General features: G+C 39.9%; 1 protein-coding gene across 2 annotated transcripts in view; it reads left to right on the top strand.

Moving 5' to 3' along the window:
• Nucleotides 1–14,116, top strand: part of pld2 (phospholipase D2) — a 59,130-nt gene extending 45,014 nt beyond the window's left edge. For both annotated transcript variants that reach the window (XM_072674301.1, XM_072674293.1), the window contains exons 21-25: nt 128–177; nt 271–405; nt 2,671–2,824; nt 9,199–9,316; nt 12,402–14,116. In XM_072674301.1, coding sequence (XP_072530402.1) covers nt 128–177; nt 271–405; nt 2,671–2,824; nt 9,199–9,316; nt 12,402–12,626 — 682 coding nt within the window. In that variant the 3' untranslated portion in view covers nt 12,627–14,116. The remainder of the gene's footprint in view (nt 1–127; nt 178–270; nt 406–2,670; nt 2,825–9,198; nt 9,317–12,401) is intronic.
• The last annotated feature ends 3,209 nt before the right edge of the window (nt 14,117–17,325 follow it).

Raw genomic sequence — 17,325 nt, 5'->3', positions numbered from 1 at the left:
TTTGGCTGCAGGAGGCGCAACCAATTTATTCATTATAGTGGTCCTATGACTTTTTCACATAGGTGATAAAGGTGAGTAGTGTAGATTACATCATGGTGATGTGAAATGTAACTGTTTTGATCTTCAGGACGATGAACCGCGGCGAGTGCTCCATTCTGTCCAGACTGAAGGAACAGAGTAAGTGTCATTTTTGTCAGTTGCCCAGTCAGCCAATCAGGGAAGCTCTTACAGTGATCGTCAAGGCGACTGTGCTCTCTCTGTGTCTTCCAGTGCAGGATGAATGGACGCAGTATATCTCTCTGTGTGGTGTGCGCACACACTCTGAGCTTGGCCAGACGCCCGTTACTGAACTCATCTACGTCCACAGCAAGGCCCTGATCGCTGATGACCGCTGCTACATTATTGGTGAGAACACGCGTCCACCGATCCAGTCTTTTTAGATCACGTTCTGACCAGTGAATCCACAGAGTGAGTGAATAAGGCACGAAGGACTAAGACTCAACAGTGCATACTACTAATGATTATTATTAATGATTATGCCCATCATTAAACACCCTGTAACTTCAAAACAAGGTGTAGGCCCAACACCTGCAGCCCTATTGCAGACCTACTCTTTACCTCCATCTTCTGGTGGAAAGTAAAAATTCAGATTGGTCATTGAAACATCTCAGAACTTTCTTTCTTCCTCTGAAAGTTGAACCCCGTGTGAACTGCACCTGTAAAAATGAAGGCGTTACAAGTGGTTCTTTGAGCGATACAATAGAAGAACCACTTTTGCTTTCATAAAGAACCATTTTCTAGAGATTTCTAGTGTGTGTGTGTGTGTGTGTGTGTGTGTGTGTGTGTGTGTGTATGAACCTTTGCATCAAGTAAAGATTGTTTTAAATCTTCAAAAAAGGTTCTTCACTTGGTTCTTCTATGGCATTGCTCACAGAACATTGTGTAGCTCTATTAATTTTAAGCATGTTAATCTCAAAATAAGCATGTTCAGGCATCATTTTCCCCTTCTGCTTTCAGCTTGATTATTCATTTCTATTGTAGTATTCAATTCCAGTCTGCATATTGGTATTCATAACTCATGTGACCCTAGTCACAAAAAACAGCATCTTTACTGATGCATTAAGTCTGAAGCACTTTAGTCCCACCCATTCATGCTGCAAGTTATAAGAAACATTTCAGCCTGAACTGTTTTTTTTTAACGAGGCACAATACAAAGCAGTGTAATACATCAGAGCAGAGATAGATCATTTACATATATTACTCTTAAATGCACAATAACTGACATTTTTCATGGTACATTTTGTTGATGTAAACTAAATTTACACCTTTCCTCTAAACCCATAATCAGCCAGGGCATGTGTTTTTTTGTGTGTTTTGCTTCGAGCCTTAGAAGCTTCTAGTCTAATACACTAAAAGCAGGGTTCCCATGTGATCTTGAAAACCTGGGAATTTGTAGAGCAATTTTCTAGTTGTGGAAAACACCCTGAAAATAACATTTCAAGGCTACCATTATGAACATGTATTGTTCATCGTCACTCATACAAGTCTGGACATAAGGACAAGACAAGACAAGACACCCATTTAACCACACTGATGAAAGGGTGGCCTCTGTCTTTAACCCATCTGTGCAGTGAACACATACATACTAGCGATCAAACACACGCAGTGACGGTAAGCAAACATGCCCGGAGAGGTGGGCAGCCATTGCTGCAGCTCCCAGGGAGCAGGATGGCGTGAGGGCCTTTCTCAAGGGCTTGGCCTGCCCAGGTAACAAACCTACTAACCTGTTATAAATAGGCCAGTGCCGTAACCGCTGAGCCACCAGGGATATAACACAAACAAGTAGGGGGGGGGGGGATTATGAACACATATTAGCAAAGTCCTGGAAAAGTGTGAAGTTAACAGAGATTGCATATTTTAGTAAAACATATTTTCATCTGCTAATAAAATGTCCCATTATTAGCCAATGCCCAGATGCACATACGCATGATGGGGCGAATATCTGTGCATAGTGCAAGGGACAAAGTCTTGATAATTGTGGGCAGCTTAAGGACGAAAAGACACGCTCTGTACACAATCTGCGGCTGCCTATCATACACTGATCAGTCATTACATGAAGCTGTGGTGGGACAGACATATCAGGCAGAAAGTCAACAGTCATTTTGTGAAGTTGAATTTCTAAGGATCTGAGCCATATTTACAAGCAGTTAGGAAGGCTACACAACTAGGTCAGAGCATCTCCACAACGGCAGGTCTTGTGGGGTATCCCCAGTGTACAGTGCTCAAGAAAGGACAACTGAGCTAAAAACAGGGTCATGGGTGCCTAAGGCTCTTTAATGCGGTCCATGAAGGTCTGCCTTGCAACTTGCAGGACTTGAGATCTGCTACTAGTATCTTCAAAGGTCAGAGCTTGGCATCTTTGACTGGTCAAAGCTGTTTTGGCAGCACATTGGGGACCTGCACAATATTAAGCAGGTGCTTTTATTGTTTTGGCTGGTCTGTGTATGCTGTAACATAAAGGGCTCCTACAAGTACGCCATATCCAGAAGGATTTCGAAGTGTATTTGGGAAGTAATACATTTATGACAACCCCTTTCCTGAACATACCAACACACACATGCATTTATTCGTGAGGGCTGTAAAGTTCCTCCTGCCTTTCTCTCTCCTTAGGTTCGGCTAACATTAATGACCGGAGCATGCTGGGCTCACGGGACAGTGAGCTGGCCATACTGGTGGAGGACGAGGAGAGGGTCCCGTCCCGCATGAATGGAGAAGAGTACGAGGCAGGACCACTCGCACTCGCCCTGCGCAAAGAGTGCTTCCGGTGAGTGGAGTGTGTTTGTTTTCCTATACTTTCAGTTCCAAAATGTCCCAGCTTAAAAACTGGGTATTTGGCCACTCGCGTCGGCACGATTGATAGAGTTGGAATTCAATTTGTTGTTTTCCTGGCACAGACCCAAATTTTATGCACAGTTCACATATTTCCAATAGGGTTGAGGTAAGGACTTCCAAAAGCTTAATGCTGGCCCTGCTTTATCCTTTCCACAACTGCCTTTGATGTGTGTTTGGAGTCATTGTTCTGTTCAGGTTTCGACTGCCTCGCTGATAGTTTGAGGTTATAAGTCTGAGGGATTTTAAAGTAATCCTCCTTCATTATTCCATCTACTTTGTGCAGTGTACCAGTTCCACTAGCAGCCCCTGAGAATGATGTTATCACCATCATGCTTAACAGTTGGTGTAGTATTCTTGGGGCTGAATGCGCCACCTTTACTTTTTCGAGCAAACAGTACCCCTGGTCATTGTAGACGAACAATTCAGGCTTTGTCTCAGCAGACCATAAAACTTTCCTCCAGAAGGCTTTTTTCTTTGTCCAGCTGGTCAGCTGCAAACTTTAGCCGAGCTTGAAGGTGTCGATTTTGAAGCAAGAGTTTCTTTCTTGGACAGCAGCCTCTCAGTCCTTGGACTGTAGACTGCAGACAGTGTACCTGATGTTCCAGCAGCTTTCAGCTTCCATGGCAGGCTTGTGTCTTGGTGGTTCTTAGGTTGTTCTGGCCATCTGAACCAATTTCCTTTTAGCCCAGGGTGAGCGTCTGGGTGTTCTTCCAGATCATGGCAAAGTGGCTACACATCCCAGTAACTTGTACTTACAATTGCAACAACTTCTGTTTGAAATTATGATCTTGGAATCTGCAGTTAAATAAAATATCTGTAAATCTACAGTCATCCTTCTCAGTTCTTTGGACTTTCCCCCTTGTACTGTGTGTTGATCAGTCCAGTGAGTGCTATTAAACAAGCCCTTTTATGTGGACTGAGAGAAGCTGTACCACCAGCTGTGGTCAATCATGATCACTAACAGGAAGTTAAGGAACATGGGATGTTCAACACCACATAATTAATAATCTAAGTGTGTGTATGTATATTTGTGACCCTGTTTTGATTTTCAGTATTAAGAATCTAAGTGTGAGTGTGTGAGTGTGTGAGTGTGTGAGTGTGTGAGTGTGTGAGTGTGTGAGTGTGTGTGAGTGTGTGAGTGTGTGAGTGTGTGTGTGTGTGTGAGAGTGTGTGTGTGAGAGTGTGTGTGTGAGAGTGTGTGTGTGAGAGTGTGTGTGTGAGAGTGTGTGTGTGAGAGTGTGTGTGAGTGTGAGAGAGAGTAAAAGATAGTGTCTCTGTAGTGTTTGAGTGTGTGTGTGTGTTTACATTTTATGAAACCATCTGTAACTCAGCATTATGCTTTGGGTATTGGCGTGACACTTGAGTAAAGAAAGCTTAAAGGGATACAGCACACACACACACACACACACACACACACACACACACACACACACACACACAAATGCAGATCTACATGGAGGGATGTTGTGAAGCCCTGGATTTGGGGGATAAGATCCTAACAGCTCCTGGGTGAGTGAGTGTGTGTGTGTGTGTGTGTGTGTGTGTGTGTGTGTGTGTGTGTGTGTGTGTGTGTGTGTGTGTGTGTGTGTGTGTGTGTGTGTGTGTGTGGCTTTGAAGAGACCGTAGAACTGCTGCTTTAATCCAGCACAGAGCTAACAGTGTGCTAAATGCACAGGAGATTGTGCAGGCTGACCCAGTGAGTGGGCAGAGAGTGGGTGTAGGATTATCACAGTCAGAGAGTCGAACAACGCTGTACCTGCTTATTACCCACATTCTCACACTCTTGATTTTAGTTCACCACATAGCATTTTCACTGTGCTAACACAGTGTAGCCATTTCCTTTGTTATACCAAGATGCCATATATATATATATATATATATATATATATATATATATATATATATATATATATATATATATAATATACACACACACACACACTTCTTATATGTTCTCCACTTTGAACAGATGATCTACACTCTGAGGAGTCTCTGATTAAATAAGGTTCCCCCAAACTCCTCTCTAAGGGTGTTGGAATTTAAGTAGTAATAAATGTAGGTGTATCACATTTCTATTAATTACATTTTTAAAAGACAAGCATGGCCGTTTCTTTAGTTTTGTAGCTATATTCCCTCCATCCCTCAGTGTCGTTCAAATGAACATCAAAAGTCCATATGTTCAAATCTGTTTAAAAAGACAGTAAGGTTTTCCTGCCTTTTTCAGGACAGTGGGGGGAAAAACATGATAAAAATGTTTGTGTGAGAGTTATGATCTGTTTATTATATGTTAATATTTGATATGAGTTTTTCATAGTTTCTTCACTCCTATATTGTAGATGATAATTCCACAGAATTATTTAGTGAGTCCACCCTTTACCTTTACTACAGCTTCCATTCATTTTCAGAAGACCCCATTTCAGATCCTGCAGAGACATCCACACATTAATATTAATTGGACCATTTTTGTCTTCTCATCATCAAAAAACACATCCAATGATGTTGAGGTCTGGACTCTGGGTGCTCAGGTCATTGCTCTGAGAACACCAGCAGCTTCAGCAGTTGGATTTGATTCAGTGCTCTTCTCTTTTGTCTGTTTCCTTTTCTCAACAAGAGCTTCCTGGTCAGTTCTGCATCCTTTCAGACCCACAGTGTTTAGTCGCATATCAGGTCTTATACGATTGTTAGGGGTCCCATTTTCACTGTATCTCTGGGTGACTGTGTCTGTGTGTGTATGTGTGATTGTGTGTGGGTTCTGTAGCTCATTTCGCCTCCATCTAACTTCCTCTCCTGTGTGTGTGTGTATGTGTGTGTGTTTGGCACGCTGTGTTCCTTCCTGCCAGCTAGCAGCACATCTCTGAGTTGCTATGGGAAACGGTGAGAGGCTGGCAGTGGAGCGCATGCCTACAACACCTTCCACAGCATGAGGGGAAACTCAGCTGGGTTTGGGAGGTCACCTTGTTTGTGTGTGTATGTGTGTATTGGGTTGCCGGTTTCAGTAGTAGGGGTGAGTTATAAGACAGTGTGTCACTGTTGTTGTGATGAATCACATTCCAATACATTTGCCTGTGAGTGTGGCTGTGATGGGCATCAGTACCGATCACATGTATGGGTCACATGCACACGTACAGAGCACACCAACTGCAGAGGGACAGTAACCAACAACCAGCAGTGTACAGTGTGCTCTGTTCAAACCCCAGTCCATACAGTTTGTATATGGAAGCTGCAAAAAACAGCCCACTTTGAATGAAGTGCTTTTGTGAAGTCATGAAAACAGACACATTGGCATACAGTGAGGTCCAAAAGCTCCCATTAGAAGTGACAATGCTTCTATTCACATTCTTTTGTAACTATTATTTCTCTTTTCTTACAAATAATATCAGCTTCAGTAGAATCTTTGACATTTGAAACATGAATTGTAATATTTATTAGCATTTGCTTTAAGGACAGAATGCAAAAGCCATCAGACATTTTTTAACTAAGGACTTTAACAGTGAGCTGGAAATAGTGCAGAATCCCAGACCCCTTCTTCTTTTATTGGTTATAACCTGACTTTGTTTTAAAATGTAAAATGAAAGACAAAATTTCAAATTTTAGAGTTCTTAGACATTAGGGTTTAGGGCTGTGTATTGGCAGGAAACTGGTGATATGATGTGAATTATGACACTGAGGTTATGATTTAATATATTGCATAATACAAAAGTTACACTGTATCACTCATCTGAGTGCTGTTAAACTAGTAGCATAAGAATGACCTGAAATGAAACTAAACGGATTAAGACAAGAATACACAATAACAAAAACACAAACGGACAAGGAAAAAAAATGTGGGAAACTGAGTTTAATGAGTTGGTCTGTGTAAAGAGCTGCAGGAGGAGCTGCAGGCTGTGCAGTGAGTGGAGTTCGTTACTGTGATGTAGCAAAAGCTGCTTGTTAAGGAACTGGCTATAATTTGAAGGAAGAAAAAGCTAACATTAGAACTAAGTGACTAATTACGGCTCAATTTCTATATTTCGTACTTTATTTGTTTCTCAAACTGTTGTAGAAAAACAAAAGAACGCTGGAGGTTGAGTGTTAAAAAACAGCACTGCTGTAATGAAATGCAGCACTCTCCTTCAGCTTGTGTCTGCTTCATCACAGCCATGCTGTGATTATACGATGATACACTCTCTCTCTTGTGTTCTATTGCTGAGATATATTGCAGATACATATTTGTTTTTAGCAAATTTTAGGAAAACTGTCATAAAAAACACCATCATATGCATAAAATCTGAGTACAAGAAAAGTTTACTTTTTAATGATTGGACACAACACAAGAAAATGACCACTGTCTGCCATGAGTCTTTGCATATTAATTAATTCTGTGTTTTTGAGAATTGATACAATGTTGTGAAACATAATATTGTGATACTCAAGAGCAGAGATATTTTCTTACACCCCTAATTTGGACCCCACTGTAAATCTGCCTGTTCTGCCTACAGCAGTTCAACACCTCTTGCTTGCTCCGACATTATACACTATTATTAATGAAAGGTGCATTCAGATAGTAGTTCAGAATCTTTGAATCATGCAATAGAAGAACCACTTTTGTTTCCTTCAAGAACCAAACGTTTGTACAAGAGAATGGTGCATTTGAATTGCTATTTGAATGAAGTGCGAAGCAGAACAGCCGAGATCATTTACATACAGTATATCAGCATTACAGGAATGAAGAGTGATGAGAAAATAGCCTTTTTTTAGCTCTGGGACAAAACAGATAACAGTAATAGTTAATAGTTTCTAATGCGCTTTACTGATCTGTGATCTGTAAAGAAAAACGGTATCTATCCTAATATCCTGGTTTTCTGCTTAGCATGAAAATATTTTGGTGTTATTAATGTTAAGTGCTGTGCTCCCGTTGTATTCAGGACCATTCTAAGCTTCACTTGGAATTTCCTTTCCCTTCCAGTCACAGCGTCTCTCGTCTCTGCACATTAGAAGATTTGTAAGACTTACACCAACTTCAGCTTCCCCATGCCTTCCACCTTAGAGCCTTTACCTTTCTGTAGAAGAGCTGACTCAGTCTAACTCTAACTCAGTGGTTAGAGTTTTTCCCTCAGTAATGAGCTTACTCAAACGATTCAGCTGCTGCAGAACTGTACATTTTTCTAAGCCCAAGCCATACATGGAGTGCAGATACTTCTGAAGATATTCCAAAAATAATCTTCAACTTTTTTTCCTTTTTATTCGACCTGTTTTATCTCTTATTGGCCATATCAGTATATTGATACAGCAAGTGAAACCTGTAGCTGCTGAGTTGCTATTTACTCCCAACATTAATTGTATTCATTTGATTGTGCTTTATTCTATACTTAATTTAGTTGTGTCACTAGGAGTAAGAGTACATATTTAAACAGTAGGATCACATTTTTAGCACCTTCTTTTTGAAAGTATAGGCTGCAAAACAGAACCTGGCCATCTCACTCTTAAAGGAAAAGTTCTCTGTATGAGACATGATAATGTACTGTTATCTTAGCTATAGATAAAATTCAGGCTTGGGATGAATTCTACCCTGTTTCTTAGCTATGCAGCATACATTTGCCCATTTATTTAGATTGCAGTGTCTTATACAGTGTCTTACACCATATACATTGTTGCTAACTATGTGTACAGAGAGCAGACACTAGCGCATAAACATTTTGAGTAGGATTTTTGATGGCGCTCTGACACATTTACGTGTCATTGTGATGGTGTGGGGTGGGGCTTCAGTCGCTCACATCAGTTTTGAACCCACCTTTTTTAATCCTTTAAACTGTAGCTTTGCTTTAGCATAGCTTGAGTCCCACAGGGTTCTAGTTTAGGGCCTATGAAAATGTTCAATATGACAATGTATTTATGGGAGAGAAGAATTGAAGTGTGGGGTTATATACAGAGTCTCATAAAAGGAGAATAAAACTGGATTCAGAAAGAAGCCAGCTGCCGCTGTCCGCTCACATCCACAGCTTTACAGTCCACCTCTTAAGATGGTTTAGATGGACTAAACCAGATGGACTAATTGTGCACCATTGTAATGTAAATGGACAGCAACCGTGTATGATTTTTGCTTAAAAGCCAATAACACACCCACAATAAACCAGCAAACTGTTTACCTGTAGGGTTTTGTTTGATTGTCTTTTTTGATGGATATTATAACATTAGATTCATATCATGTCCTTAACGGCCTCCAGAAACCTCTTGCGACCATGCAGCTGTTGGGCATGGCATTCTCTGATACTATGTTAGGATTTCTGATTAAAACAGATTTTGCAATTCTCTCTCTTCATTTTTCAGGGTCCTGTTGGGAGCAGATTCTGACCCAGCTATTGATATTGAAGATCCAGTCAGCGATCATTTCTTCAACAACGTCTGGAACAAAACTGCCCAAACAAATGCTTCCATCTATGAAACGGTATGATGGGATTCAGAGATTCCTTGTATCCCAGAAGTGTGTGTGTGTGTGTGTGTGTGCATTTGTGTTTTGTCCATTGCCCATTGCATATGTTTGGTAGACACCTGTCCAGGAATTTCCTGGATAGTCCCCAGAATAAAATCTATTCCTAGACACGTTTTAGACAAACTCATTTTTTGGAGATTTCTTTTAAGGTCTAGTAGAACGCAGCTGTCCAGACAGCTTAGTTGTGGCTATGCCGACTACAGAGACAACAGAGATGGGCCATTTTGCCTGTGAAGGTTTGCAAAGCACTACCAGAGGCTGAATAAAATAATAATGCTTTTTATTTTTTTTATTTTTTTTTTTTGTCCGATTAATTTCTCTTCCTCAACACAAAGTGACTCAGAATCCAAGCAAAGCCATTTCGCTGCTGTCCAATGAAAACCATGTTTTTTTCCAATTGAAAACCAATTGATCTCCCTATTTGTCAGTTTTTACCAGTTTTCTCCATGATTGGAACCCTGTTGCTGCTCTGTACACTGTGTAAATAACTTGAAATGCTCAAAATTACTCAGAAAAGACTCTTATTTTACACTGACTTCCATTCAAAGTTAGGAAAATGCTTGCCTTCTCCTGTAAAGTCAGCATTTTGGAGATGTTTTTTCATTGGACAGAATAGATATGATGGCTTTTCAAAAAACTTTTTTTAAAAGTTTTGAACTGGTTTATTTTATCCAATAAAGCTAGCTATCCATTTCCTAAATATTGATTTCCAGGAATTTTACAGGGCTGAGGTAGGAACAGTACACTGCAATATGTTCTCTGAAGTTCACTCCAGTAGTTTATGGAGAGCAATTACCTCAGTAATGACTTATTAGTGGGAGTTACATGACTAAATAAAGAAACAGCTATTTTAGTGTGTGAAGGTGGACAGATTTAACCATTTGAGCAGAGCAGACGCAACAGGAACAGATGGTGTACCGTGCTGGATGAACACACTCTGCTATTTTCATTCCTTGCTTCCACCTTGCAGCAGGACCTTGCACACCTGTTCACCTGTGTTGAGCAAGGTGTAAAAGCTGCCACACGCAGGATATTTTTGATAGACTATATTAAATATGTTCCAAACATTCATTAGGGAGTAATCAGTGACTGGCTTCTAAAGCAGCTTTTAGAACTTCAACAGGAGACAGATTTCCCTTTAAAAGGTAGTGGTGATAGAATCAAAAAGAACGGCTGGTCAGGAAAACCACTTTGGCAGCTGAAGATTGCTTCTTTACTTTAGCACTGGACCTACAGGGCATATGTACTTAACGAGTAATGTGGGCTTATTGACCGTCTTCTGCAAAGACACCCATATTCACTATTTGTGTTGGACACAGATGAAATTTGGCCTCTTTGGCGTCTTTAACCCATTTAAGGAGTGAACACACATACACACACTAGTGAGCAAATGCAGTCACCGCTGCCGCGCCTAAAGAGCAGAGAGGGTAAAGGGCCTTGCTCCAGGGACCAACAGTGGCAGCTTACTGAGCCCAGGTATCGAATCCACAACCAATCAGTAGCTTGGTGCTCTAACTGCTGAGCCACCTCTGCCCCAAATAATGCATTTTGTTGTTGTTTTTTTCCTCACTTGAGAAGTAGTAAACACAGCCTCTGTAGTTAATCCAGTATAAAACATTAATTTCAGTAAATCCTAAATCTTTAATAAAAAAAAGAAAGGAAAAAGAACTATTATTTTGTGTAACATTCGGTCAGATCTTTCTGCTTTTCTATTTTTCCTCCTTCCAACCCCTTAACTTTAGGATCTGACTGTTGACTTGCTGCATAATATATCCACCCCCTGACAGGTGTCTATATAGCTTGGTCCCAGATTTCACCTGGATGTCCCCAGGATTTGTTCAGTTCCATCACCAAACCTCCTGATTTAACGTCATTAATAGCTGCTTTACCAAACCAGGTGTTGGATGATACCTATGAATAAGTGTGGCGCAACAAAGGTATAAATGGTGTGGCGCAACAGATAACACCACTACCTGCCAGTGAGCTATTACACCATGTAGGAGGCCAGGGTTCGATTCCTAGTCTGGGTGCGTTACACCAATACGAGTCCTTGGGCAAGACTCCGAACACTGCATTGGCCCACCTCTGTAACACGAGTAACCTTGTGAGTCGCTCTGGATAACAGCGTCAGCTAAATGCCATGAATGTAAATGTAAATACTAGACTCTCATGTGGAGAGCTTTTGAGACTTCCACCCTTTTTCAAGAGCTGAAAAGTTTTCCTACACCATTTAGATTTCTCTAGTTCAGTTGGCACTGCTTCTGGAGATGCAGCATCATACATGGCATCATACTACTTCTCTGGGTGTAAATCTCTGATCTTGCATCAGTTAGAATCAGTTACCCATGTGACTCTTTAGGAAACTGATCCTTGATTCCTTAGAAACCAATTCAGTGCTTGATTTGAGATTCTTTAGGATTCACATTCTATAAGAAATCTATTGGAGATGTTTTCATGAACACAATGACATAACATTTATGAGGAGAGTATTAATTTTATTTGAATTAATTCTAATATTAGAGTCTTACTGAGTAAATAAACACTTACTGCTCAGATATTCTCATTTTCATAGCTGCCTACATTTTTTTCACAGTACTGTATATTACATATTACTTGCCATTGTTTTTGGCATCGTGGAAACAATTTGAATGCTAAAGTGATAAAGCCGTCCTTTGTTCTGAAAGGGTACTGTTGAGTAGGCAACTTTGGAACATTTTGGAAAAGCAAAAACAGCATGGAGACTTTCACCCCTTTTCAAAAGCTGAAAAGGTTTCCTACACCATTCAGATTTCTCTCGCCCAGTTGGCTCTGCTTTTGGAGATGCAGCATCATACATGCCAAAAGAAGAGAACAAGAGGAAGAACTGAGCTGAAGTTCTAGTTGTTAAGATTGAAATGTCCAGTCGGCTTGGTTGAGATTAGTCATATTGCATGTTGATCCATTTTTCATCCATTCATTCTTTCATCCTTTTTCTTTTTTGCTAAACTATCACTTTAGTCCCATTTGATTGATATAATCTGTGCTCTCCTCTTTTCCACAGGTGTTCCGGTGTCTTCCACTGGACTCGATCCGTAACATGCGCGAGCTGCTGGAGCATGTGAGCATGCAGAATCTCGCCCAGACGGACCGTGAGCAAGCCAGCCGTGAGCTTCAGGCTATCAGGGGAATTCTTGTCCACTTCCCCCTGCACTTCCTGTGTGAGGAAAATTTGCTCCCACCGCCCGGCACTAAAGAGAGAATGGTCCCTCTGGAAGTGTGGACGTAGAGGGGGGTGGATATTGAAGGTTATGGTGTGATAAGCAGACACGGACCGAAAGAAAACAATCTGAACCTATAAACACTCATTATCTGCCCTGTACTGGAAGTGGTGGATTCGGTGTGATAACGGACCAAACCGCCTGTGCTAATGTGATATAGAGAGTGTATGGGTTGGGGGTGGGTGGTTGGAGAGAGATTAGTCTAACCACATTGCTACAGCTTGTACTTTGTCATTTTTCTATCCGCACTAGAAAGTTAGGGGTGTCGATCTTTGATCTTGCATCAGTTAGGTTCAGTTACCCTTATGACTCTTTAGGAAACTCATTGGTGAATCATAAAATTAGTCAGGTTCTTTAGGATTGACATTCTTTTGGAAATCCACTAGGATTTCAGTGGACCCTCCGAATCTCAGAAAGAGATCCACAATGTGATTCAAGTCAATTCCGATTCTTTTGGGAACTCTTGAATGATTCAACCTTTAGGAAATGATTCAGGGCATAAAAAGAGCTCATATTTCACCACAACATGATTTTATTTGATTCCAATTCTTTACCACACTATTTGGTGCATCACAAGTTCTCAGATTTCATGATTCGGTTCTTTCCGAAACTCTCTAGGAATATGAAATCTTAAAACTCACCATGATTTGAAGTGATTGAGTCATTATGGCAGTAGAATACAGACAAGAACAACATCAAGCTATTTTTGAACACAGGCTGAAAATACTTTATTGAATATTCTTGTAATCGAGCAAGACATTCCAAAATCTATGCACTTGAATCAGCACCTTCAGATCCATGCATCAGAAAGCATTTTCACACTTTTAGATGGAGGCCATGGCATGGTGGCAACTTCACAAAGAAGTGTGCATTATCATGGTGCTTTAGCCGGAGGACTTGCGGCTGTAGGGGCCATTCTGAATGGCTCAGGGAGAAGTTAGCAAGCTGATCTGCACTAGTCTGAGTTTGCTGTAGTTTTGTAAAATGGTGGATGGTGTGAAGTGCTGTGCGCGCGCATGTATGTGTGTGTGTGTGTGTGTGTATGTGTGTTTGAGAGGAGTGAGGTGAGCACAGTTGAGTGTCTCCAATGAGACGAACAGAACAGAACGTACGTTTATTATTGCAAAGGCGCGTAGGTGGATGGCATCGCTTTCTCTGCCTTTTTTCCTATATCTCTTTACTCTCTCTCTCTCTCTCTCTCTCTCTCTCTCTCTCTCTCTTTCTCTCTCTTTCTCTCTCTCTCTAGTGCTGCACCTCTCAGTGCAGTGCCAGCAAATCTGTCAGAACATTTGTGGTTGTTATGGTGACGGGTATAAAGAGCTGACGGGGTCGCGGCTGCCGCGAGAAAGCGAGTGAGAGAGAGAGGAAACGAGAGGGAGAGAGAGAGGAAGTCTAGATAAACAGTAGCTTGGGGAGGAAGAGGAGAAATTAAAAAGAGAATGTAATAAAAGGTTAGCAAACTGAGCGGTGAGTGGAGGATGAGAAGAGAGAGGAGATGGTGGGGTAAAAAGTGGGGGAGATTGTACTCGGGGGTTCAGGTTGGGGCGGGGCTTGTTTTTTGAGGGACGAATGACATTGCAAAAAAAGGGTTGGGGATGTTGCCATGGAAAAGGAGATTTTTGGATGTTTATTTTTTTTTATGGGGGGGGGGGTGTTGTGCATTAATTCTCCCCCTTTAGATGTCTCCATGGCAACCAAGTATTTATGGTTATGTAATACGTTTGTCAGTGGTCCAGAAGGTTCCACTTTCTGTTTTTAGTAGGTAAGAGAGGGGTGTAGGGGTGCTGATAGGAAAACAGAGAGTGCGTTTACATGTACGCAAATGATCATTATCTGATTTCAGCAGCTAAACGACATGACTCATGAAAAAGGAAAAAAGGAGAAACTGAATTTCATAATAGTCAGGTTATTCAGAACATGTATACTGATAATCTGGTATCTTTTTTTTTTTTTTTTTTACACCTGGGCATGTGCACAAACATCGCAGGGGGAAGATCTGTCCATAAAGCAGAAAAAAGGACTTGATTCATCACTAAACCAAGAAGTTGTGACAAATTACAGAATTATATGCCATTTGGAATCATATTAAATTCCTTAGAAATGCCAGTAAATAACCTGGATTTAATACTCAATACATGAGTTCTTTTACATCTGTTTAGAAGTTTTCAGATAGAAAACTTTTAATAATATTTTTAATAGCTCTACGGCTGATTTCAGTCCATTTGCGCGATCACCAGCATACATTATTAATGCCCTTTACCCCACACCAGATGTAATGAATAATTAGGGTTAATTGTAAAACATGTATGGCAGTATCTTTTAGGGTGGTTTTGAGGGCAGGAATTCCACTACACGTTAGCAACACTAAGTATTTCGAAGCATGCTGCTCAGCCCAGACCAGAATTTCATGGTTTTCCATCAAAATATTATGACTATTGTCCCTGGAAACGTCTTCTGTTTTTGGGTATGTCCTGCACCAGTGAAGGCAAAAAAAATATATAAAAATATTTATATGGTTCAAAAATATACTTTTAAATAAATTGTTGGAGTAATTGCTTTGATCTATACTCACAACTAATCAAAAAACACACATGGTCTTGGCGAAATATCAGTCCAATAACATCGACAAACTCTCTAAATAAAAGGTGCTACACATGGTTCTTTACAGCGATGCTATAGAAGAACGATTTTTGGTTTCCATTTTTGTAAAACTAGTTCCTTAGTTATTTTCTGGGTAAACGCATATTCAAACAGATTTACATACATAAAAAGTCCAGGTTACATTTTATCCAGTGTTCGATTGGAATGGGGCGGAGGTGGGGGGGGGGGGGTCAGATGGGGGCCAACAACAATGCTATGGTTGAGTTACATACATGTATTGAAGTGTCATTAAGTATATATCACTGACTGACTCAGATTTCACATACAAACTGATCATGGTTGTGTTAAATTATTGTTATAACCAGATTTTCAGATATCTGATTATTTAGCATGTGTAAACGCACTCGCCGTTGGAACTAACAGCATATGCAGCTGTGCCAGTGCCTCTGTTAACAACAGCAAACACTGCTTTTAAGAACAACTCTAAACTGCTTATGTAATGCGGTACTGTTATTATGGGCCTTAAAGGGTGAAAGCCACTTCACAGCCAGGGGAATAAACATTCACCTGCATACAGCTGTCCTCAGCTTGCAGGCAGCACACACACTCTGTTATCAAGCCATTTTACATTCCAGCTACATTAGGCAATCTCTTTGTTATAGACTTTTTTATTAAATAACCATTTAGTATGCTCTGTCATGATCAGATTATCTGTAGGTTCTGTACAGGGTATTGTTTACCAGTTTAAATAGAAAAGCTTAGTGCTGTAATTGTATTATGAAAACAAAACTTAGATTTTCTATATCTGATCATTAAAATATAAAGTATGTAAGAATTCTACACAATTTGACTATATATGACAATATGACACAATTAGTCTATATAACCAGCTATATCAGATGTTTAAGTATTTAGTGTCCATTCTTTAGCTTTATTAGATTCCATTGTTTTCATGAGACTTATAGTTTTTCTGCAGACATCTACAGATTTATTCCACACCTCCAGGCTCAAACATATATGATTTGTAAGGTTGTATGAAGTACTAATTTTAGTCCTTGCTTTTGTTTTTTTTCTGTTTTTTGCTTCTAATTGTTTGAAACACTATCTGTTACACAGTGACTGTTACAGTGAGTTATCCACATTCTCAACTTCACAAGTGTCAATGTCCATCATCAATAAAGGCTGAAGAACTTAAAATGTTTGAGTGATTTTATGTCTAAAATGATGGTGTGTGAAGGTAGAAAAACAATATTTAGAGACAAAAATCATGTAATGTCTCTAAATTGTCTCAAATGGAGGGAATGATTTATTCAACTGAGTGATGAAATTGTTGAATTTTGTTGAATTGAAAGAATAATTTATCAAAGTGTTGTGAATAATTGAACAAATTGAAGGAACAATTTATCAGGATGAGGGAATGGTTAATCAAACTGAGGGAAAGAGTTATCAAATTGAAGAAACAATTTATTAAACTGAGGGATTTTTTTTTTCAATTGGAAATGATTTATTAAACTGATGGAATGACCTTAAACAGGAACAATATATCAAACAGGGAATGATTTAACAAATTAAGGAAACAATTTATCAAATTGAAGGAACGATTTATTAAACTGAGGGTATGATTTATTAAACTGAGGTTATGATTGATCAGACCTAGGGAACAGTTTAACAGTTTGAGGGAATGGTTTTAGCAAATTGAAGGAATAATTCATTAAACTGAAGGAAAGATTAATCAAACTGAGGAAAAAAAATTATCAAATTGAGGGAGCGGTTTATTAAACTTGGGGAACGATTTATCAAGCTGAAGGAAATGATTTAGCAAATTGAATGAATGGTTTAGCATATTTAAGAAGCGGTTTAACAAACTGAGGTAAAGATTTTTCAAATTGAGAGAACAATTTCTATAATATGAGGGAAGGATGAAGTGAAATAAAATGCTCCCTTCACCCACCTGTGTGTTACAGTTTCCAACTAAGGCAGGTAGTTTGGCCCTGTTATGGTACCGTAGCACTTTTCGAGAGAGAGAGAGAGAGAGAGAGAGAGAGAGAGAGAGAGAGAGAGAAATAAAAGGAAAGCAGAAAAAAGAGAAAGATGGAGAGAAAGAGT

This window comes from Salminus brasiliensis, chromosome 1 (assembly GCF_030463535.1).
Source record: "Salminus brasiliensis chromosome 1, fSalBra1.hap2, whole genome shotgun sequence".
Lineage (NCBI taxonomy): Eukaryota > Metazoa > Chordata > Actinopteri > Characiformes > Bryconidae > Salminus > Salminus brasiliensis.
The sequence above is the reverse complement of the archived record's forward strand: the minus strand, read 5'-3'. Positions and strand labels throughout refer to the sequence as shown.